Source organism: Engystomops pustulosus, chromosome 8, assembly GCF_040894005.1.
Source record: "Engystomops pustulosus chromosome 8, aEngPut4.maternal, whole genome shotgun sequence".
NCBI lineage: Eukaryota > Metazoa > Chordata > Amphibia > Anura > Leptodactylidae > Engystomops > Engystomops pustulosus.
In genome coordinates this window covers 94,831,638-94,857,127 of record NC_092418.1, presented here as the reverse complement: position 1 = coordinate 94,857,127, position 25,490 = coordinate 94,831,638, and the positions used below count along the sequence as shown (strand labels likewise).

Sequence of the window (25,490 nt, the reverse complement as noted above, 5' to 3'; positions counted from 1 at the left end):
TTCAGCTGGTATACAGCCTTCGTCTGGGGGTGTACAGATATGTATATTTTTTTTAAGGGGGGGGGGGCATGTAGACGTCTGCTTTAGGGACCTGCCACTCATAATAACGACCCTGGGCTCAGGGCAGCAAGACGTACTTAAGATTGTCAAGTCAATTATGTCTCAGACGCAGATGGTCGTCATCTGTCTAAAGGGGTTTACTAGCTTTATTCAAAAAAATACTTACCTTCTGACTAGGAAATACCATGAGCGCTGATCCATTAAGTATTCAGTGCAGCCGTGTGCCAACCATTCAAAAAATGTGCGGCACACGTGCGATTTGTTCTGTGCCACTGGCCATACTCTGCATACTGCTTGACATAGTTTGGCCCTCTGTTGCTCTGTTGTCTATCCTGGCTGGGTTCAGGGTGTCACTGACCACTGTACCACGTCCAGTAGCCATTCAGTAACTTCAGTGGTGACAGAGGCAGGACCAGAAACATCCAACAGTGACTGTGACTGCTGACACTTCCAGCCGAGATGTCAACAGAGCACGGAACAAGGAGCCAGTTGGTGATTAGGACTGTTAATTTCTTTTTCTTGTTCTGCCACAGACCCCCATCTTTGCTGAAAAACTCTTTAAGTGAAACCTACCATCTGGAATCTACCTATTAAGGGTGTTGTCCCAGACATAAATAAAGATATGTGGTCAGGGCTGCTTAAAAAAATAAACATGTTCTTACCTCCCAGTGCCCCGCACCTTGGTCTCTCCCTGCCGTGGCCCTGTTTGTTTACAGGGACATGAACGTTGTGCTTCGGACCCGACGAGGTGGCAAGCCACGCCAACCCATCCCCATATACCAGTGCCTAATACCATACTGGCAGGGTCGGATCCAGGTATCAGTAGGCCCTTGGGCTAGAGAGCCTCAGTGGGCCCCTTTTCACATTAAAAATTTAGAAGCTAAAAGAGTCTCCTCTTCTCTTATTCCTTAGTTTATCATCCAAAACAGCCCCCTCACTCCCTATAGATTCATTAGATACAGCCCCACTCACCCCCATGGATTCCTTATGTGGGACCCCAGCAGCTCTGGGCCCCGGCACTTGCACAGGTATGCCCAGTGCTGGTAACACCCCTGCTTGCCGGGATGCAATGATGGGTGGGTGTGATTGGCCACCTCAGTCAGTTGTTCTGAGCGCAGCTTTCGTGCCCCTGTAAACTAACAGGGCATGGCACAGAGAGACTGTGGTGCAGGACACCGGGACAACCCCTTCAAGGTAGATCTAATGGTAGGTTTCTACTACCATGCTAAGCTCCAATATATCTTTCCCCAATTCACTTTTTTTACATGAATTACACTTATATAACTAGTATGCTAATTTTTGGCAGAGGCTACTGGAGTGTGTAGTAGCCCCTCCAGGCTCCAGTAGCTTCTGGAGTCCAAATACAATTCGATAATGATAAAAGTCTTATTAAGTTTATTCCTATCAAATCTATGTCTACACACCATATACTTCTTGCAAAAACACATAATTTTAAGTAATTTTTAAGTTGAAAAATAAAAGTTTGAGGAAGGTTGACCATTAGGTGGCAGTTTTGTCATCATTTTATCATGATTTTGAGAAATGAAAATGAATGGGACAATTTTTGGAGTAGATAAAGTGTAAAGGAGTAGGGTCCAAATTCATCTTGTCTTTCTTGAATTTTAGGTGGTTGTGAATGCGTTGATGGGAGCGATTCCCTCCATCATGAACGTGCTGCTGGTCTGCCTTATATTTTGGTTGATTTTCAGCATAATGGGAGTCAACCTTTTTGCAGGAAAGTTCTATCACTGTTATAATACTGATGCTAAAGAAAATTTCCCTATCTCCGAGGTCAATAATAAAAGTGAATGTGAGCAGCTAAAATCTGAAAACAAGACCGCGGTATGGCAGAATGTGAAAGTGAATTTTGATAATGTTGGAATCGGATACCTCGCTTTACTGCAAGTGGTAAGTAGCAAATTATTACAATCTAAAATCACCCTTTATAGAAATGTTGCTTTGAAAGAAAATGTACCATCAAAATCCATCACGAAAACCAGGGACACTTACTCAAAGATCTAGGCACCGTGCCTGTGGTAACTTTTTAATATTTGTTATGCATGGCCTCCTTCCTTTTAAAATCAACTTAAAATTTATGTTAATGAGCAAGAAGGGTTCCGGGGGTGGTAACAGAGTTCATTTGTGCTTTGGCTTCACAGACTGTTAAACTGTAAACATCTCACCCTACTCCTCCCATAATTAAAAAATTATGCCAAAAGGACTCCTGGGACTGTTACCAGAGCTTCTCCATACAGTAGCTTCACAGGCTGTTACACTGTACAAGATCACTTCTCTCAAGAGATCAGGAAGACCTGCTACTGCACAGTGTAACAGCATTATTTGAAAGGTTTAAATTTCAGAATCATTGTTCAAGGATCATTCAAAGACATTAGCTTATAATAATCCATGAAAATCGGTGGCAGACTGATGTGAATCGTAATCTGATATGTTTGTCTGCACTCTAGTATATGAAAATACATCATAATGTGGTGGGGGCATATTAAAGGGGTTTTTCCCACCAGAGAAATAGGCCCTATCCACAGAATAGGCCCTAACTAATCGGTGGGGGTGATGATCATCAGTGATGATCATGAGAACAGGGGGTCCAATGGAGTCTTCTTTGGTGGAAAAACCCCTTTAAGAACCACATAAGGTATTAGCCAACATAAGGATACGACCAGGAGATTTTGTATGATGACTATTTTTTTAAGCTTTGCATCAATTTGTTAACATTCAATTACATACATTTATTTTCATAGGCCACGTTTAAAGGTTGGATGCCAATAATGTATGCAGCTGTTGACTCACGAGAGGTCAGTATTATATGAGCTAACTTTTAAAGTTCTCTCCTTCCTGTTTTCACCAAAAATTACTATTCTAGATCTTCTCTTCCTATAACACTAATGTTATGCCATCTATTTGTAACTCCTTATCAGACATTGGGGATCATTTACTAAGGGCCTGATTCGCATTTTCCCGACGTGTTACCCGAATATTTCCGATTTGTGCCGATTTCCCTTGAATTGCCCCGGGATTTTGGCGCACGCGATTGGATTGTGGCGCATCGGCGCCGGCATGCACGCGATGGAAATTGGGGGGCGTGGCCGAACGAAACCCCGACGGATTCAGAAAGATTGCCGCATTTGAAAAAAAAAAAAGTGTCGCAAAACTTGCACTTACCTTCACTAGGAATAGGCCGGTGAACTTGAGTGCATTCCGGGGAACTTCAGCTCAGCAGCGCCACCTAGTGGACGTCGGAGGAACTACCTTAGTGAATCACCGGAAGACCCGAATCCACCGCAGAGAGCGCGCCGCTGGATCGCGAATGGACCGAGTAAGTAAATCTGCCCCATTGACTGTGTGTAACCTAAACAGGGTGCATAGATCGGACAATGTGCAGAAGACAGAATTTTTTATTTTATGGGTGTTGCAAAAACATAATAAAAGAGAAAAGTCCTAAAAAGTGACAGGTGCTATTTACACCTCAAAGTCGGGTGCACAAATCGGCTGCAAATGGGAAATGAGTGGCCAGTCACAGTGGGTAAAAAAAAAAAGAAATCAAATGTGCTATACTAGTTCTGAAGAGGAAGGGGTTAATGATGCTTTTGGATCTGCAGCAAATGCCTCTTTTCTCAATAGGAAAAGTGAAACCCTATGGGGCTTATTTACTAAGGGTCCACGGACGCACTATCGTCGAATTTTCCGAAATCTTTGGGTTTTGTGCAGCTGTGACAGGTATTTAACATGGGATTGTGTTGCACACAGAAGGATTATGGCGCAGCTGCGCTGGCTTTCATGTGGCAGAAATGGGGGGCCGGACGATCAGGCTGAGCGCCGGATTTAACTTTCAAATTGTGTCACAAGATCAAGAGCTTATATGCACTGGGAAGAAGAAGGTGAACTGTGTCGGACCTGAGCGGGGAAGCGACACATGTAGGATATCGGGCGCACAATCTTAGTGAATCGCGGCACAGTGCATTATCGTTGGACAATGCACTTTGAGTGAACTCCTCCTATGTGTATCCAAACTGAAGATGCCCTGAACATGGCTGTTACTGTAATAAGCAGTGGAAACAACTTCAGAATTACACTACATGTCCAATAACATTTGCATATATATATATAAACTAGTTATTATACCATACCTTTTCTTTCTCTGGCTACTAGGCTTAAATTTACCGTATATATTGTAGTCTAAGCCAAAATTTTTTAGCACATTTTTTTTGTACTAAGAACCCCCGTTTCGTACTCACCCTCTGGCACTGTCCCTCACGTCCTCTTCTCCTTGTGGCCCCCCTTTGGGTTCCCGGTTGGGCACAGAAACCATGAGGCGGCAGTGTCTCTTCCTGTTGACGTCATAGCTTGTTGTGCCGGCAGATCACGTAGATGTACATCCGCCAGCGTGAAGAGGTGCTGCAGGGAGTAGAGGACGCTGGGGGCAGCGCCAGGGGGTGACTACTAACTTTGTTCTATAAGGGGGCACTCTCGCGGACATTATATTAATGAGGGCACTATGCTGGACATTATAATAATGGGGAAACCCTACTTATTAACCACCGAATACAGGAGCCATTGTCTGCCGCTGTTGCTGCAGCGTCAGTTGGAAGCTGAGCCGTGATTGGTTGCAGTTCTGCCACAGGTCATTAATATGAGCTCTGAGCTGTGATTGGTTACTGTAGGCAATGAGTATAAGACGCTTAGGTGTGAGATATGGATAGAGATACAGAGATAGGGGGAGATTTATCAGAAATGAGGTAAAACTGTTCCATTTGCCTATGGAAGCCAATCAGAGATCAGCTGTAATTTTATAAACAGCTGTGTCACTGCAGGGCATTCCATTTTTTGCATTTCCATCTTTTATACCCCTCTTTCCACAAGCCATATCATTTTTGTTTTTCTGTTTACAGAGACATATGAGGGCTTGTTTTCTGTGGGACAAATTGTTCTTTCTAGTTAGAATTTTCTCTAGCTGCCCTGTACAGTGAGCAAAATAGTGTCAATGTGGTAGAAATGTCCAAAAAAATATGTGGTCAAATGGATACCTCTGCTTTGGATTGGTACGATCACAATGATACCACATTTGCATAGGTTTGTTATAGTTTAGTTCCAAACACCCTTTTCATACTCCATCTTACAAAGTTGTGTAAGTTGTCGTTTTTTTTTTTTTGCTAAAAAATGATATATCAATTTTTGGGACTGTGGGACTTTTGGATCACTTTTTATTAAAATTTTTATGTGTTGCAGAATTTTACAAAAGTGGTGGTTTGGATAATTGGGTGCTGTTTCCTACTACACGATTCACCGCCGCAATCAATTGTTTTTATATTTTGACAGAACAGACATTTTGGGACATGGGTATACCTAACATGTTTATGATTTTACTTGTTTATTTTTATTTGTGTTTAAGGGAAAGGGTGTGATTTGAATTTTTATACTTTTACTTGTTTTTTTTTAAACTCTTTGAAAATTATTTCTACCATTAGTTCAGACCCTTAGCACTTTAACCCAAAAGGAACTAAACCCTCATACAATACAACTGTAGCATATTATAATAATATTGGCAGACTGTAATACAGAGTCCCAAATGATAGCTAACCTAATAGGTTAACTGCTACTATTGGTGCCAACCCTGACCGGAGGTGAATGATATAGCGGACATCTGCCCCGTGGCCATTACTGTTGTATGACGTGTAAAGTCGTACAGCCGTAAGGAAGTGGTTAAAATTTTTAACCAATGTGAAGCCACAGTCCCTTTTAAACAGAGGACAGCTGTCCTTGGATACGACCACCACTGCTGGAGCCGTTGCGCAAAGGAATTATTTTTGCATACAAATTGGCTGAGATGTCCCACTGCATGTCCCACAGCCGTCCTGTGGTAATGAATGCCAAAGTGGCTGGGTAGAGCTCAATAGCGCTTGTGTGACCACTGCTGCCAGAGTGCAGTCATATCCAAGAACAGCTTCTTTCTAAAGGACAAAATGGCTACCTTTATGGGAAATTATCTGCACATGGGTTAATGGTTAATTTTTTTAATAACAGCCACATGAAGAAATGTATCGATATGGCAGATTAATTAATAGGACAAGTGGCTTAACTTACAATATGCTTAACTCTCTCTATGGAGAGAATTTATTAAGACTGGCATTTTAAACCTAAACTTAAACATAAACTCCCCCCCCCCCCCATCGGCACTCTGCCACCCATATCTTCTAAGAAGATTTGGGTGCATTCTCCACTAGGTTGGACCAAAGACCAGGTCTGATCTGGCTGCAATTTCTACTATAGTTTTTCGGTTTCAGCAATAAATCCGTTGGGGTGGGTTGTTCTTGCCCCTGCCCACACACCACCCTTCCTGTTCCCTGACAAGCCCAAAGTGGGTCGGAAAAGCAGCTCAGATCCTCCTGTTAACAGATCTGCATACTTGCTATGACAAGTTTCCTGGTTAAAATTTACACCGCTGCGTGTGCTACATTCAATTTCCCATTCGCTGTATTTATCATATGTGTTTGATTTCTTCCATAGAGAAATGATCAACCTGATTATGAGAAGAGTTGGTATATGTACTTTTACTTTGTCATCTTCATAATCTTTGGATCCTTCTTCACCCTGAATCTCTTCATTGGCGTTATTATCGATAACTTCAACCAGCAGAAAAAAAAGATAAGTATCCCCAGTCATGTTGTGGCGGATAATATATAAATATAGGATGAAAGTAGAAGAAGTATTGTTGGGAGCCAGGTAGAGATGAGTGCAAGTACATCTGTGTTGCCAACGAAAAATAATTTAAATAATTTATGCACATGAGGTCCCTTGAGGGTGGTCACAAATCTTGTGGGTGCTCTGACCCTAGCGAGTAAATCCTACAGAATGAATACACCAATAATCGAGGCATTAGGCAGTTTACTTGTGAAAGCACTTACTGAGCTTGGGACCACCCTCTGAGCACTTGGGACATTATTTGCATATAAGATAATTATTGATTTTTTTCTGCATTACTAAGTCTATATACAGAGGTATTCCCGGCACGCATCACAATGTTTAAACTTGTATATCTTTATTAAGTAGCGATCACTTACATTAGAACGCGTCTCGGCTCTCACGGAGCCTTTGTCAAGTACTGCAAGTACTACTGATAACTTTCTGTCCACACATAAGATACTGTGGGGCACATTTATTAAAGGGGTTGTATGACTATTAAAAAAATGTATCAGGAGGAGTTTTTAAAAAAAAAATGCCTCCTGAGCCCACCTGATACATTTTTGTAATAGTCGGACAACCCCTTTAAAGAGTGGTGCAAGGTCTGTTTTCTAGCAAATTATTTTAGTGGTGTTTGGCACAGTGATGTGCTATAACGTCCCATTGTGGCACACGGCCTTAATGTATTTGGCGCACCATAAGAAGAACAAATGAGCGTCATAAACCAAATTCATGGTTTTTGGTGGTCTGATGATGAGCCAAAAATTGCACCAAAAGAGACTTGAGGTACATAGAAAGTGATGGGATTCAAACGTTGTGCCCAGCTTAAGGAGCAAAAAAAGAAAAAAGAGAGTGTCGGAAAAATTAGGTTTTTGTGGCACCCACACAACAGGCAGAAAAGACTTTAGGATTTGCCAGAAAAACAGGCACAAAACCATTAATAGATATACTCCTGTGTCCACCAGAGTCACAAGGGGTAGGGGATAACTTCTAAAGTTAGAATAAACCCTTTAAATCTGCTGCTAGATGCACCCAACATGTCAGTTGGAATTGGAGGAAGGTACTGTAAGTCAGTTGACCTTCTTTTTGCCAAAAGTTGATGGTTTTTGAGATGAGACTCCCTCTTGTAAGACATTTCTGGGATATTCTGTGGAAATGCAAAAATACTTCAAATTAATAGGGATTTTTTTTTGTTTTTCAATATATACTTAGGAGGACAAGACATCTTCATGACAGAGGAACAGAAGAAATATTACAATGCAATGAAGAAACTTGGGTCCAAGAAACCACAGAAGCCGATACCCCGACCGAAGGTTAGACTTTGAATCCTAAAGTACATCATATATCCTACATATACATTTCTCCTGTACCTTTGAAAAAGTAATTCCTGGACATGTTCGTCATCTGGGTGCTGTATAAATGTACACTACTGCTGAAAAGTTTGAGGTGACTTAGAAATTTCCTTTTTTGGAAAGAAAAGCACATTTTCAGTGGTTTAATGGTACATTGCAGTTGCCAACTGAGTAAGAAAGCTAATGGATGTTTAGAAAACCTTTAAAACCCCTTGTTCAAGTATGCTAACACGGTTTAGATGATTAGAGAATCTATAAAACTGACCTTCCTCTTGAGCTAGTTGAGAATCTGGAGCATCACATGAAGCTCGACAGTCTATTCTTGTTCCTTGAAATGAAGGCCATTCCACTCGACAAAAGAAGGCTATAACTCCATTTTGCAATGTCATTCCATACCCTGCGGACAGTGCTTGATTGAAGCCAATTTCATCCTACAACAGGACAATGACCCGAAGCCTCCAAATTATGCAGGAACTAGTTAGGGAAGACGCAGGCAGATGGTTTTCTATATGTAAAGGAGTGGCTCAGTTACCAAATGTCAACCCCATTGAGCTGTTGTGGGGAGCAGCATTGGTACTCAAAAAGTGAGCATCAAGCCAATCCAAATTGTGTGTCTTCTGGAAGAATGGGGGGGGGGGGGGTGAAATTTCTCCAGATTACCTCAGCAAATTCACAGCTAAAAGGCCCAAGGCCTTTAATGCTGTAACTGCAGCAAAGGGAGCATTCTTTGATGAAAGCAAAGTTTGAAGGAGAAAATTATTATTTTCAGACCTTATCTGGACTATATTTTCTATTCATGAGTTTTCATGGGTTTGTTTTGGTGACCCCAAATTTTTGAGCAGCAGTAAATGATATTTTGGTTGAAATCTGAATCATATAAAAAAAATAAAATTTTAAATTTACCTGGAGAGGTTTTCCAAAAATCCAGGAGTGGGGATAAAGAAATCATATTTACATTGATATTTACTTCTGGTTCGCAAACCTCCCCAGTTTTATGCACTGTGTGTTGCTGGGGTTCACAGGACCTGCTTCAACCAATGCGGGGCCTCAATAGTGACCCCCCATGATCAAAGGGATTGCTACCCAGTGGGGTCACTCAGTGGCGTAAGCCAGCATGTAGTGCTGAAAAAACAAGGTGCTGGAGCTCCATAGGACCCGAGTGCTGATGCAGGGCAAGTATGCCTTTTTTCACACTCCTGCGCCTGCCCCCTTTGGGTTTTCCAGATTTCTGGCAAACCCTTTAATATACCATTTATCAAATTGCACATGGAGCATATAAATTGCCTAAGTATTCTGTGAGACGCTGGTCATAACAAAAGCTGTGATTCCCATTTACAAATATAGTCATGCCAAAAAGAAGGTACATCAGGACACAATAAATGAAAATATGAAAGTAAATAAGACTTTTGATGAACATTAAAAGCTTAAAAACTACAACAAATTAAAGAGGACCTGTCACCTGTAAAAATGGCACCAGGCACTGCTTACTAAAGTAAAGCAGCTCCTAGTGCTACAACAGATGTGGCAGTGTTACACTGCTAGCGTTATCAGAAACCTCCAATGTACAACAGAAACACCAGACTGCACTCAAAGCGGTCCGGTGTATTCATGAGGGGGGCGGGACTAGGAGGTGATGACTGCCGCATGAAGCTTGGCAGTCACCGCCGGCCTATGGAGTGGGGAGGGGGGGCGATCCGGGGAGAAGCAGCAACTCGGACAGCCCCCTCATGAATAAGTCGGACTACTTTGAGCGTTGTCCGGCGTTCCTATTGTACAGCGGGGCAGTGTCTGCTAGCATTATCGTAGGTTTCCGCTAAACGCTAGCAGTGTAACACTGCTGCATCTGTTGTAGCACTAGGAGCTGCTTTCTTTAGTAAGCAGCTCCTAGTGCCGCTTTTAAAGGTGACAGGTCCTCTTTAATAGATTTTATTTGTAATTCTGAAAATTCTATTCACTACAAGGTAGTTCTATGGAATTTACACCCCCCCCCCCCTCCCAATCTGTTGGTTGTGGTGATCCCAGCAGTCAGACCCTCGATGACCATCTATACCCTGTTCTGGAGATAGATTGTCTTAGATGAGAATAAACCTTTAATATGTAATACACAGCATCAGTTGCAGAAGCTGAAATGTGCAGGACTTAGCTCATGCCTTCTCATTTATTGCACACTGCCGCCTTGAGGCCAGTGGCTCAACTGGCCTCAAGGTAGAACTAGACATTGCAAGTTTAATGTTCCTGGTCCCAACATCAGTTTTATTGACCCCAAAACACCCCTAAGCTGTGGGCAGCTGAGGATAAGTATTGTCTAAAACGTACGTGTGTTTAACTAGTTTAAATCTACGTATTGTTATCAGGACCTGAACCAATCATGTCCTGATTTCAGCACCCAGACCAGAGGCTATCAGTTATATCCTTTAAAGGAGGAACCCCACAGTCTCTGGGGTAAGGAGAACCTTAAATATGAAGAACCAGTTTATATTCTGTTTATTATACATAGATTTTTTTAATAACCACTATTTTATCTCCACAGAATGTTGTCCAGGGATTTGTATTTGACATAGTCATGAACCAAGTGTTTGACATCACCGTCATGTGTCTCATAGTTCTTAACATGATAACAATGATGATCGAAACTGATGATCAGAGTGAAGAAATGAAGAATAACTTGTACTGGATTAATCTGGTCTTCATTGTGCTCTTCACCTGTGAATTCCTTCTCAAACTCTTTTCCTTGAGACAATATTATTTCACCAGTGGATGGAATATATTTGACCTGGTTGTGGTTATACTTTCAATCGTAGGTAAGTTAGTAGCATTGTCCCATTACTGAATATTATAGACCAATAATGTTACTACAGTATACTTAAATGGAATCAGCAAAAATTGATCTAAAAAACACCACCAGTGTGTTGTCAATGAGTTAACATTGACCATGTCTCTTTCGTGGTAGAGCATAGCATTATCAAGAAAATCTAGAAAACAAACTTTGAGGTGAGATGTAAATCGGGTTCATAAGGCACTGAAGTCAAGCTCTCCCTACCTCAGAATACCCTCTTTGCTTTGATTGACATAATTTACAAAAACTTTACGGAGCTGGATATGATGTTCCTGAATGCAGGTGTGTCAGTAACAGTACAAGGGGGCATTCTGAGGAAGGGAGAGCTGGACTTCAGTGCTGAACTCTTCGCTTCTGTGACTTAATACAATCATTACATTTCACTTTAAAGTTGATTTTCTGTATGTTGCCACCACACTGGGCCATGAGAGCAACATTATCTGAAAGGTCCTTATATGCTTGACAACAAACTTATAGTGGTTTAATAGGTCAATTACGACTGAAAGGTTCCCTTTAAGGACTGGTTACGTTATAGAGAACACTGAATAGCTAACAATGAAAATTTTGTATACCCCATCAATATACTTTTTGTTTTACTCCCTCCACTTTTTTAAAATCTCTGCCTGCTGTAATTTATTGGTTACGTATAGAAAATGATAATCTGTCCTACCTATCTGTCCCACTCCCATCTGTTGCAACCGTGTGATCATAACTGTTGTACCAGACTTCAGCTTCTTTTGCACTGTACAAGTAACGTCATGTGGTTTACACAATAACTCTCTATGTAGAGTATTTCTATATACAGGCGGTCCCCTACTTAAGGACACCCGACTTACAGACAACCCATAGTTACAGACGGACCCCTCTGCCCACTGTGACCTCTGGTGAAGCTCTCTGGATGCTTTACTATAGTCCCAGACTGTAATGATCAGCTGTAAGATGTCTGTAATGAAGCTTTATTGATAATTCTTGGTCCAATTACACCAAAAATTTTGAAACTCCGATTGTCACTGGGGCAAAAGAAAAAAAATTGTCTAGAACTTCCATTATAAAATATACAGTTTCGACTTACATACAAATTCAACTTAAGAACAAACCTCCAGACCCTATCTTGTATGTAACCCGGGGACTGCCTGTATTTTAATATTAACCAGGGTTAGTACAGACCCCTAATTGAGTCAGACATATTGAACTATTTCACCTTCTGCCCATAGGACATCTGCTTTTAGCTTCTCCAGGGTTGTCTCGTGTCCTTTCGCACTTCAGGTTTGGGGACAGAGCGCTGACCAGCACTCAAGACTGTTTGCACACCTCCTCTGGGAATACCATTCCCATGACATGGGTTGGATGGCATGCCAAGGACATCCCACATGCCACAAATGGGAGTTTATGGTGTTCATGGAGGAGGTGTATGTGCAGAACATTGGACGTTACTGTAAGTCCCAAAAACGGCTCCTGCTGGGTCACATGACCCGCAGGAGCAAACGGCAGAGTAAGTACCAGAGTAAGTACAGTATAGTTGAGCCCTTTGGGGGATTGTACTTAACTTGCTCTTTAGAGTTCGACACTCAGTATAAGATCCTATCATACCAAATTGACAAAAAATTTATTTTAGGATAAGTTCTAACTAGATGTGTAAAGCCAAGTTCCCATCTTGGTTATTTTTATTTAGTTTTCTGCACCAGTTAGGCCTCAAGCACATGAACCCCGGTACTGTGCTTGCATCGGTGTGTGTCAGGCACTAATAACATGCAGATGACATTCACATGACAATAGAAAAATAATGCCCAGTCACAAAGACTGGCAGGATAGGACCTGCTCTATTATTTGTGGCATGGGAAGTTGCCTACAACAAAGATAGTACCAAAAACCTATATATCAAAGGGCACTAATGGCTACATTCGGCATGTAATCCAAGTGTGTCCTCACGCATTTGTTGAGTCTTTATTACTTATCAAATATGAACAGGGCCTAACTTTAGGGGTATTTCTTCAGATTAGTCCTCCATCTGTATTGAAACTACAACTACCAACAGCTTGGACAGCTTGTGAAGTTTTAGGCCAGCTTGGAGTTGGAGTTGATACATTTGCCAAACACAGTCAACTTTTTTCAACACATTTTTATGTGCCATGATACAGAAGCTTAAAAAATTAGGTGTATTAAAAAACTGGTATTTATGTCTATCTCTGCACCTTAGTTATTCGTTCTGTGAGTCTACAGATGTTTGGAATTTAACACAGTATATTTTTTTTATTATTCCCTACAGGAATGTTTCTGTCAGAGTTAATAGAAAAATATTTTCTTTCACCAACACTGTTTCGAGTCATAAGACTTGCAAGAATTGGTCGAATTTTGCGGCTCGTTAAAGGAGCAAAGGGAATTCGAACTTTGCTTTTTGCTTTGATGATGTCACTTCCTGCTTTATTCAACATTGGTCTTCTGCTCTTCTTGGTCATGTTCATTTACGCCATCTTTGGAATGTCCAGTTTTGCCTATGTGAAGGATGGCGGGGGCGTTGATGACATCTTTAACTTTAAGACATTTGGCAACAGTATGCTTTGCCTGTTCCTCATCACAACATCTGCAGGGTGGGATCTTTTGCTGGAGCCAAATCTTAACACGGAAGAACCTGACTGCGACAAAAATTATGCACATCCCGGAAGTAAAAATGTGACAGGTAACTGCGGTAATTCGTCAGTTGCCATTTTATTTTTTTGCAGCTATATCATCATCTCATTCCTCATTGTGGTAAACATGTACATTGCTGTCATTTTGGAAAATTTTAGCGTTGCCACTGAAGAAAGTGCAGAACCATTAGGAGAAGATGACTTTGACATGTTCTACGAGGTTTGGGAAAAGTATGACCAAAAGGCTTCACAGTTCATTCAATTCGATAAACTTTTTGATTTTGCAGATGAACTGGATCCACCGCTACAAGTACCAAAACCAAACCGGGTTCAACTCATTGCGATGGATCTGCCCATGGTGAATGGTGACAGAATCCACTGCCTTGATATTCTGTTTGCTTTCACGAAACGTGTTCTGGGTGGAGAGGAAGGTATGGACTCCCTACGTATAACGATGGAGGAACGCTTTATGGCCTCTAATCCTTCGAAGAATCCTTATGAGCCTATTACAACTACCTTAAGACGCAAGCAAGAAGAGGTGTCTGCTACCCTAATACAGCGTTGCTACAGGCGTTACCGCATTCGAAAATCTGAGCATGGTGCGGCTATGCCCAGAAAGAAAAAAAGTAAACGTTTTAGTATAGAGGCTAAGTCTGAGCGAAGATTCTCAAAATATATCGAAAATTCTAACACTATTGAATCAGACATGTCTAGCTCAACTATGTCGCCCCCTTCTTACGACAGTATCAAAAAGACATATGAAAAAGACAATGCTGAGAAGGAAGAAGATGAGAAAGAAACACAAAGTCATACAAAATAAATTCATGTTGATTGTGTGATGCATCTTCTGCAAGATGCTAAAAGGCTATAAAGGTTCACAGATGTTTGCTTGGAGATCTATGCCAAATTGTCTACTATATGTATGATGTACATTTAGTGCCTATAAAACTATATGGAAATGAAGCTTTCTATAGGATCTGCTAAAGGCCTGTAAACTTTTTGGAGGCTCATTTTTGTATTCAGTTTATAAACTTTATGATGCAAATTATCCACCCAAGCTAAGGGTCATTTGGGCTTAGGTGTCTATATAATCCGCTGGACAATCACAATGACTTCTGCTGCTTTTTTTAAAAAAAAATGTCATGTGACTATTAACCACATGACCATTGGATGCATTCATTAGATGTAAAAAAACAAAAAGTTCCATCGTTGGTTGATGCAGGAGTAAACAGAGAATTGCCATTCACCATTATCGAAGCTACAGAATCTATTTTAACCGTCTGCAGGCGATGACCAACGTTCGGTAATATGTACAACAATGTTAATGTGCCTCTGACATCACAAATGGTTTCCGGATCTTCAGCTTGAACACGTTCTACACGTTTCTGTAAAGTGCTCTTCTGTACACATTTTAAAAAGTCACTGAACACATTTATTAGGGAATTTCACTTGAACAGATACAGGTAGATTTTTAAGAAAAAAAAATAAGATTTTTCTACTTTTTCGATGACCGTATTCACAAATGCATCGCTCACTCGGAGGTCTTGCCTTGTTTTTTCTAGTCCTCTAATCATAAATATGAATGGGTTTCATCTATTATGATAAGGTGGAGCAAAAACTAAAGAGGCCAAACAATAGGTCCATGTAAGACTGGTGGATCAAATCGGACGAGGTTTGTGTATTTTGCACCTAATATTTTACATGGCAAAGCCGATTTGACTACTCAGACACAGGAAACCAATAAAATTTGCACCAAAAGCTGGTGCTACATTAAACTATTGGAAATTTAGCATTTTCTGGCAGATCTTCTTATTATCCTACAGCAATTGTTGCCTGGGGGAAAGTTTCCAAAAAACCTGCCAAATTTGTACAATTTTCAGTGGCTTTCATTATTGCGACGGAAAAGAAATCTACCTTCTGGGAATCTACTCACCAAAGTAGATCAGTGGTAGATTTCCCATGGAAGCATCAATCCTAAAATGTTTTCATATGTACTGGTATGCAGCCTTTTTCCTAAAAAATGTTCTTTTATGAATATGCTAACTCGCAACTCCCACACAGACCCTAAAGTTGGCGTCCAGCTTGGGCCTGTGTCGCTGCAGAAGTTCAAGGAGGCAAGTCTGCAGGGCTACTGGGGGCGTATAATAGCCTTAGCCTCCAGAGTTCGGAGAGGCTATTACACACCTCCAGTAGCCTCTGCAAAATATTTGCATATTAATGAAAGAATATTTTTTAGAAAAAAAGCTGCATACTAGTACAAAAAACACTTTAGGGGTGATGCTGCCATTGGAAACCTATTGATGGATCTACGTCGGTGAGATTGATCTATTGGTTGGTTCGTAGATTCGGTATGACTCTGTCATACTCCTGCTTTTTGAAATTCTTGTTTTAGAGGAGTAAGATACCAATTTCTAGGACAGTTGGAGCAACATCGCTTTGGACTGAATAGATTCGGACCCCAAACCAAATCTTTTGAAAAATTTTGATTATACGCTCACCCATAAATCGGAAGAGTCATATAGGAAGTTGTTAATTTTAGTGCAAATTTCTTTATGGTGGCACGATTTACACCAAAAAAATTGGCGTAATCTGTTCAGTAAATGTGAGTCATAATGTTTGGCTCGCTGTTTACATTGTGTTAGGGCTACAAGGTATCCACATGTGTCATGTGGCACCAAAAATTGTCTAAATAAATGCCTTTAGGTAAATATGGCTCCCATTGTTAAATACAGTATCTGGGAAATATTTTTTTATTATATTGATTTATTTTTCATTTTTATGCAAAATCCTGTTGTTTTTTTTAAGGGGGTTCCAACCTTTTTATATTATGACTTATCCTTAAAATAGATCATCGGGATCAGATTTGTAGGGCTCTAACAACTGGCACCCCAGGTCAGCTGTTCTCCTCCTCTACTACACACAAGAAGGAAGTAGAAGCTGACTATTTAGTGGCCATGGAAAGGCACTACAGCTCTGCTCCCATTCACTTTAAAGGACATCTACCACCAGGATGTCGGATTGTAAACCAAGCACACTGATATGCTGGTGTGTGCCGCCTTTGGCAGAATCTGCTCTTCCTTTAGCTTCTTATGTCCTGCTTTTTTTTTTTACAAAAAAAGGCTTGTAAAATTATACAAATGAGCCTGAGGAGCTCCGGGCTCCATAGGTGTTTATGCAGCCTAGAGCACCTCAAGCTCATCTGCATAACTTTTAAAGATTTTTTTCTTAAAACCAAGGGCATAATAAGCTAAAAGAAGAGCAGATCCTGTCAGAGTATGTCAGTGTGCTTGGTTTACAATCCTTGATCCTGGTGGTAGATGACCTTTAATGGAAGCCATTCTGCAGTAACTTGCCGCAGCCAGCTAACTTACAGCTATTAAGAAAGGGGGTTCGATTTTTGCCCACCACTGGTGTCATATTATTGGCCTATCCTAAAAATAAGTCATTACTATCAAAAGGGTAGAAAATTCCTTTCGTTGACAATGTTTTTGAATACAGTTTGAATAAAGTTATAGCAATACAGTATATACTAGCCAGACATATATACAACAGAAGTGTATTTGCACCTTGGACACATATATTGGGGACATTTCGCAATATATACACCAAATGTGTGGCTTGAATGCCGTGTTTAAAAGTGAGCTTTTACTTGATTTGTTGTCTTCAGAAAAATGCTCTTTAAGATGTCTTGCATGGCAATAAGATTATATTACGGGGCATTGAAGTTTTAGAAAATATTTTTTTTTATTGTACAGGCGGTCCCCTACTTAAGGACACCCGACTTACAGACAACCCATAGTTACAGACGGACCCCTCTGCCCACTGTGACCTCCAGTGAAGCTCTCAGAATGCTTTACTATAGTCCCAGACTGCAATGATCAGCTGTAAGATGTCTGTAATGAAGCTTTATTGATAATTCTTGGTCCAATTACACCAAAAATTTTGAAACTCCAATTGTCACTGGGGCAAAAGAAAAAAAATTGTCTAGAACTTCCATTATAAAATATACAGTTTCGACTTACATACAAATTCAACTTAAGAACAAACCTCCAGACCCTATCTTGTATGTAACCCGGGGACTGCCTGTATTTATGAATTGATTTATTTATATATTATTTTATTTTTGTACTGTATCATTTTTTTTTTAGGTGTATTCAATCTCTGCTATCACATATTGTGGGGTGGGGGTCCTGTCTAAATAAATTAAGTACAATTAAGGACAGTGGTGTTGCCTCCAGTTATCATTGTGTAAATAAAAGAGAGAATATATTGGCTCAATTTCTACAGCTGTGCACCACTGTTTTCCTCTGTGCTGCTTTTTCTGCATGACATAAAAGGGTTGTATGAAAAAAAAATGTTTAAATTTTAATTTTTTTCTATGAAACAACAGCAGCTTCCTCCATGGGCTCTGCCTGCTATTGAAACTGAGTCATATTTAAAATGTTCTCTTTCCAAAAATAAAGACATTTGTTTGTGTAATGAAAACTATACAATTATGTCTTATCAATAATCAGGCGATTTCTCAATATAATTTCTCTATCAATTCGTCGTGATTTTCTAGATCTCTGCTATAGGAAGCTTCATTGTTTATTTCCTGTGGATAAGAGCCGGCCTCTGGTCATGTGATGTCACACAGGTGCACGGCTCGTTATATCACAGAGTAATAGGAGCTGTGTTTTATAACGAGCCGTAATACTGTATAACATCACATGAAAAGAGATATAGAACGAGTTGTGCATCTGTGTGACATCACATGACCAGGGATATAACAAAGCGTGCACCTGTGTGACGTCACATGGTCAGGGATAAAACGAGCCGTGCACCTGAGTGACATCACATGACCAGGGATATAACGAGCCGTGCACCTGTGTGACATCACATGACCAGAGATATAACAAGCCATGCACCTGTGTGACATTACATAACCAGGGATATATCGAGCCATGCCTCTGTTTGACATCACATGAGCACTGATATAATGAGTCATGCACCTGTGTGACATCACATGACCGCAATGAGCCGTGCACCTGTGTGACATCACATGACAAGAGACATAACGAGCCATGCACTTGTGTGACATCACATGACTAGAGAGATAACAAGCTGTGCATCTGTGTGACATCACATGACCAGCAATATAACGAGTTGTGCACCTGTGTGACATCACATGAGCAGGGATATAACGAGTTGTGCACCTGTGTGACATCACATGACCAGAGATATAACAAGCCATGCACCTGTGTGACATCACATGACCAGGGATATATCAAGCCATGCACCTGTTTGACATCACATGAGCAGAGATATAACGAGTCATGCACCTGTGTGACATCACATGACCGCAATGAGCCGTGCACCTGTGTGACATCACATGACCAGAGATATATAACGAGCCATGCACCTGTGTGACATCACATGACCAGAGATATATAACGAGCCATGCACCTGTGTAACATCACATGCCCGGGGACCAGTTTTGATTCACAAGAAGTAAACAATGAAGCTTCTTGTTCAATGACAGCAAGCAGAGATCTAGAAAACCACAAGGAATTGATACAGAACGTATATTGGAAAAATGTATAACATTCCATTATACAAACTATATCAATTATTTGCTAAAAAGTGGGCAACCCCTTTAAATGACTGGATGAGCAGCAATACCAGACACAGCCTATGGAGAAGAGAGGCGCTATTTCCAGAAAAAAAGTACAACTACATACATTCATACAACCCCTTTATCAAGGCATAACCTGATACAGATTTGTTTATGTATTTGCCTTCACATCTCTGTGTATAATACATACTAAGGGATATTTAATATAGTAGAAAGCCATATTTACAATCTGTTATTAGGACCTTAGATCACATCAGGATGCAACCTGCAGGTAATGCACATTTTTGTAATATTTTACTCCTACCTGATGCATAGCCAAATATAAGGAAATGTATTCCAACATACTCTTTATAAAATAGTCTGAATAAAATATAAATATATAAATATATATACTGCATTTTGTACATAAATTTAATAAAGTATTAGTTGAGGGCTCTGTGTGTTACAACAATGGTGATTTCACTGATGGAACTAACATTAAAAGTTGAAAATAAAAGCACTTAAAGGCAAGATGTGTGGCAACTGGTGTATGTGTCTGTTCTCATTATGCAAAAATAATGTTTATGACAAAACCAAGTACAAAGAGTATGGTTGGAAAGGCTGGAAATGTCAAATTAAAGGAAACCTGTCAACAAATTTTTCACAATTACAGCTAGTGACAGGTTCCCATAGAACCGTGTCTTGCTTGGCCGAGTCCAGCAGCTCTTCCCCATGCCTCCTTCCTACCGTTCAGCACTTTATGTCATGTCATCTAATGTTCTTTTACCCACTAATATGCAAAATCGACCTCATGTATGAATCTGATCACATGAAATCACAGCATGCCTCCATGGACTTCTCCCCATCCTCCATAGAGGCATGCTGTGATTTCATGTGATCAGCTTCATGCATGGGGTAGATTTTGCAAATGTAATTGGGTAAAGGACCTTAGATGACATCATCCTGGTCATGTGACATGAAGTGCTAATTGGTGAGAAGAAGGCATAAGGAAGACTCAGGCAAGCAGTACACCCCTCTGACTTACTGCTGATTCCAGGTAAGATAACAAAGTTGATATTATGGGGATGTGAGGGAAACAATTTTTAGCCAAAATAAGTGTAACATTTAGTTAATAGGACTCTATAGGTAAATGAAAGAATATGCCCCATCCGACAGTGTAAAACTTAAATTTAGTTTCACTACAAAACATTTCACTGTTACTTAAAGGGGCTGTCATATGGAATACCCCTTAAATATTTTATTCTGAGTTGCATTAATGGATTAGTCCATTAGAATATGACTGAATGTAGCCTTCTCAATATTTTTTGATCCATAGACATCACTTTTTGGATCCTCTCGCTTCAGCTCCTTGTAGTGACACCTACAATCTGTTAAGGGCTATAAAACATCCTTCATATGATGTATCATTACTATATATGGGATATTAATACCGTAACCTATAAAATGCAAGAGAAGACTCAGATTTGTTTTAGAACGAAGTGCAGAACCAAATTTAGTATGACAGACTTGGTCAGCGTCAATCGGATTTACTAGAGTAAGTTTCGACTGAATTGGACATGATTGTGTTTAGATGAATTGACTTGGGGACTGTAGATCCGGGAAACACAATATGGCCTGTATCCAATAGATTTCCACAGAGGGTATAAGGAAAGAGTTGCCTAGTGTGTTACTATGGCAGCTTAGTGTTTAGGAATAGCTGCAATTTTTGCCTGATCTCCCTCTTTCTCTCACCAGAACTGGAGGGAAAATGTCTGCAGCTTCAAGGAGTGTAATATTGGGGTTATTATCTCCTACCACACAGATGTGACCACAAACGTCAAGTATATGGCAGAATTATTACCGCCAAAACTCGTCTATTAACTATATCCTCTCATGAACATGCTAACAGTTATTTTTCACATCGTAGACGTAGCTTCATCTCATACAATGGGAATGTTTTACCTCAGGAAATTCATGTAGGCATGCAGAGGGTGCGGTCGAAACCGGGCCCAAGTGGCTTTGGGGGCCCATAAGGTCTCACTTTCCCATATGAGAAGACTACTACTATAAAACATACATTATGGTCAGGGCCCTGGCACAGACTTTGCACTGGGGCCCATCAACAGTTACGCCACTGTTGATAAATCATATTTAGGAGCGTTATTACCTCACATATTGAATACGTGGCCGATGACTGGAAAATATTGGAGAATTATTACCTCAGGAATTCAGTTTATTACCTCATGTATCTGCCCCATTTACCTCTGTTACCACACTACAGGTACTGCCCCTGTGTGGGCCTATTGCAGACATGGCTGATTTATCATAGATGACTGCTTTGTATTTTAGCTTCACAAGTCCAGGTAGCAGTTACCACCTTTTGGAAGGACTCTATACAATAATATATACCAACCAGGGGGCAACCTATGTTTGCCATTACTCTGCTCTCTTTGGTAGGATATTATAGACTCAGGAGCAGCCTGGACAGGGTATATCACATGAATAATGTTCACTAACTCTTATCTCTTTATGTTCTTTATTGACCCTGATGTTAGTGCTATATACTCACACTATAAACTAATTGTATACAGCTGTGTAATGGTCCCTCTCAGTATATGGAGTCGAGTGATGACTAAAAATTGTCATTCCAGGGCTGCATTCTCTAAACATGTCTCCCTTTACCTCATGCAGTTTACATGCATTTTCAGTAGCATATATAGCCCCCATGTGCTAAACTATTACACAAGATGGTGAATGGTACAGAACTGACATTACATGCTGTCTCCCTCCACAGAGCATAAAGACCCCTTAACGTGGTACCCCACCCTGTTTATTGCCCCCTTCAATGTATCATCCATTTTTCATGTTGCTACCCATCAAACTGAATAATGTCTCCCTATGCAACCCAATCTACAAGAATAATATATAAATTAAAAACCATTAACACAAATCTTCGCTGTCATGAAAAAAAGAAATGATCTGACTAGTCGCCTAAGCGCATAACAATAAGAGGAGGAACAAAACAAACATTTGGCAAAGTAATATCTGTACGTATGCTGTAACCTGCCTTATAAATCTGTCCGTGTGTGTCCACTATGGATCTCCTCATCTAATAACCCCAAATAGGACCCACAAACTAATAATGCTCCTTCACATATAATGTCCCTCTTTCTGTAGCCAGCAACTAATGTCCCTCTCTATAACCCCCACTTATTAAACCCCCATGTATAATGCCCCCATTTCTGTCGGCCTCCCACTTATAGTGCCCCTTTTTATTATGCTCCCCCCCCCTCACTACTTATAATGCCCTCCTTTGCTGTAAAAGCCACCTACCCCGCAGCAGGGTTGGAACAAGGCACTTTGGTGGCCTAGGCACCTAGAAAGTAAAATTTAACAAAATCCAGCAATGATATAAGGCACACATGAAGATGTCCCTACTTTGAGTATACCAGGTGACTATGTTGGGAATATCAATATATACCTGCAATGAATGTGATGCTCACATAAATGTAACCCAGCAGAGAATACCTGCACATACATTTATAGCAGCAGTATAGGTACTGCACACCAGGGCTGCTATCAGTCAGACATGCTGTAGACACTTAGGCCTTTTACCCATAAGCGAGTTTGATGTGTCCAACTCACATCACACTTGTAGAATGTGGCCTGAATGCTCAGAAACCAGGGCTGAACGGACATGCTGAGTATAGTTCTAGTTGTAGAGCGTTCAGGCCAGACACAGCAATCTCGCATCTGTGCAAGAGGCCTTACTGTTTAAATTAGGTTGCAGCTGCATCCTCCTCACTTGGTCCATCCTGGAGGACCCCTCACAGGTGATAATTCTTCTCTGAAATAGAATTTCATAAAGACTTCTCCCTTACGGGTGCAGAATTTGCTGCCTTGGTGAATTTGGCATTTGGAACATGTCTCCACACTGTGTTTCTGAAAATACCAGGTCATGGTAAATGGCCCACACTGTGCTCTTAAATAATATATACCTTTCACAACTGACCACAATATGCCCACTATATATCAATTTCTGATTGATGGTCCATCCTGAGGATAAACTATGGCTCTCTGATAGGTGAGGAGCTGACACCACTTCAGCCTCACTGATCAGTGCTCTTGTTGGGAAGAAGCCATTGCTGCAGGCACGGCTGCTCTTTTCGGCCCTCACATGGAGAACACTAATGTCTACTGCACGTTCTGTCACATTCATTATTTTATTGCAACTAAATAGCTATTTAATTTATGGATTTGTTGATGCAATTTACACTTAAGCCTTTAATGCACATATAAACCACAGACAAAACACTCCATGAAGAGACATTTTATTAATTTTCGGAAATGTACAGATACAAAGGAGAAAAACAATTGACATAATTGCATGTATATTTTCCAAAGCAGATTTTTTAAATTCATCCAGGAATAAGTTGCTATTACTATAAGTAGCCTCTAGATGGCGCTTGTGTAACTTAGGCTCACATTGTAGCCTCCAGCTGGGTGTAAACCAGAGATCTTTGTCTTACACACATTTACCTAAGGTAGCTTAGATCAGTCAGATACTAAGAGCAGGATGGATCGTAAGACATTGAGAATGAGGAATTATAGGGTTTATATTAATTCAGTATTGCACTGGCATCTAGTGCAGTTCCCCGTTACAGAAACTAGTGGAATTGCATACAAAAGGAGTTTACATATGTATCAGTTTAGTATTACTCTTAAAATACAGCAATGTAATTATCACTGCCCCTATGGTTGCTATAGAGCTCTTGCTACCAAGGGGGGGGGGAGGGTAATTGGACTAGTTGACATGAAATAGTGATGAGTAAAGGATGTGTAGCTTTACTGTATGTTTTTAGGCATAGACATCTGTTAGAGATCTCAGGGTCAGGTAAGTTCTCCCTATGGAGACTTGGCCAATTAAGGCTGCCCTGCAGGCGTTTGGAGACTTACAGCCATTGATGCTTCACTAGGGGATTCTGGGGCATATGCAAATATGTTTCCCAGGATGGGATAAGGGCACTGTGGCACGCCACCGCCCTATCGCATGTGCGTTTCCATAAAATCAAATCAGTACCTTTTAGGGCAGCCCCTTTAACCACTTCCTGACGCGCGCCGTTCTAGTACGGCGCGCGCCGGGTCCCGGTGCATGGAGAGGGCTCGTGGGCCGAGCCTTTTCCATAGCCGGTAAGTCTTTGCTGCATAATGCAGCAAAGGCTTACCGGTAACACCTGCGATCGGTGCTAGCACCGATCGCGGGTCTTCTCACCTCGATCGCCGCCGGCATGGGCGCCACCATCTTGCCGTGGATCCTCGCTCCCCGATGACGTCACGGGGAGCGGCAATCCATCGTCATGGTAGCCTCGGGTGTTCCGAATACCCGAGGCTACTTCGTTTTAACCCATTCATTACAATGTGCTTATTGCACATTGTAATGAATGGGGGGTAAAATCCCCATATACTGCCATACTGCAGTATGGCAGTATATGGTAGGATCGATCAGACAACCTAGGGTTAGAATACCGTAGGGAGTCTGAAAAATAGTAAAAGTAAAAATAAAAAAAAGTTTAAAAAAAAAAGTTATAATAAAAAAACCTAAAAATTCAAATCACCCCCCTTTCCCTAGAACTGATATAAATATAAATAAACAGTAAAAATCATAAACACATTAGGTATCTTCGCGTCCGAAAATGTCCGATCTGTCAAAATATAATAACAGTTTTTCACTGCGTTTAACCCCGTAACGGAAAATAGCGTCCAAATTCGAAAATGGCATTTTTTTGCCATTTTGAAAAATCTAAAAAAGTGAATAAAAAGTGATCAAAAGGTCGCACAGTCCTAAAAATTATAGCAATGAAACCACCATCAAAGTATGAAAAAGTTATTGGCGCCAGAAGATGGCAAAATAAAAATAAAAAATTTGTACAGGAGGTTTTAATTTTTGTACATGTATGAAAACATTATAAAACCTATCACATCTACGCGATCGCACCGACCCAAAGAATAAAGTAGACATGTCATTTGGGGCGCACAGTGAAAGCTGTAAAATCCAAGCCCACAAGAAAACATCGCAAATGTGTTTTTTTTTACCATTTTCACTGCATTTGGAATTTTTTTCCCGCTTCCCAGTACACGGTGTGGAATATTAAATACCGTCACTATGAAGTGTAATTTGTTACACAGAAAATAAGCCATCACACAGCTCTTTATGTGGAAAAATAAAAAAGTTATAGATTTTTGAAGGTGGTGAGTGAAAAATTGAAGTGAAAAAACTAAAAAAGGCCAAGTCGTTAAGGGGTTAAAGAAAAACTACCATCAAGCAT

At 40.6% G+C, this 25,490-nt stretch overlaps 1 protein-coding gene across 2 annotated transcripts in view; it reads left to right on the top strand.

Annotated features, from left to right (window-relative positions):
- LOC140075676 (sodium channel protein type 2 subunit alpha-like) overlaps nt 1–17,531 on the top strand; it is a 125,553-nt gene extending 108,022 nt beyond the window's left edge. For both annotated transcript variants that reach the window (XM_072121838.1, XM_072121837.1), the window contains 6 exons: nt 1,687–1,968; nt 2,820–2,873; nt 6,583–6,720; nt 7,965–8,069; nt 10,639–10,909; nt 13,211–17,531. In XM_072121838.1, coding sequence (XP_071977939.1) covers nt 1,687–1,968; nt 2,820–2,873; nt 6,583–6,720; nt 7,965–8,069; nt 10,639–10,909; nt 13,211–14,391 — 2,031 coding nt within the window. In that variant the 3' untranslated portion in view covers nt 14,392–17,531. The remainder of the gene's footprint in view (nt 1–1,686; nt 1,969–2,819; nt 2,874–6,582; nt 6,721–7,964; nt 8,070–10,638; nt 10,910–13,210) is intronic.
- Nucleotides 17,532–25,490: the final 7,959 nt, after the last annotated feature.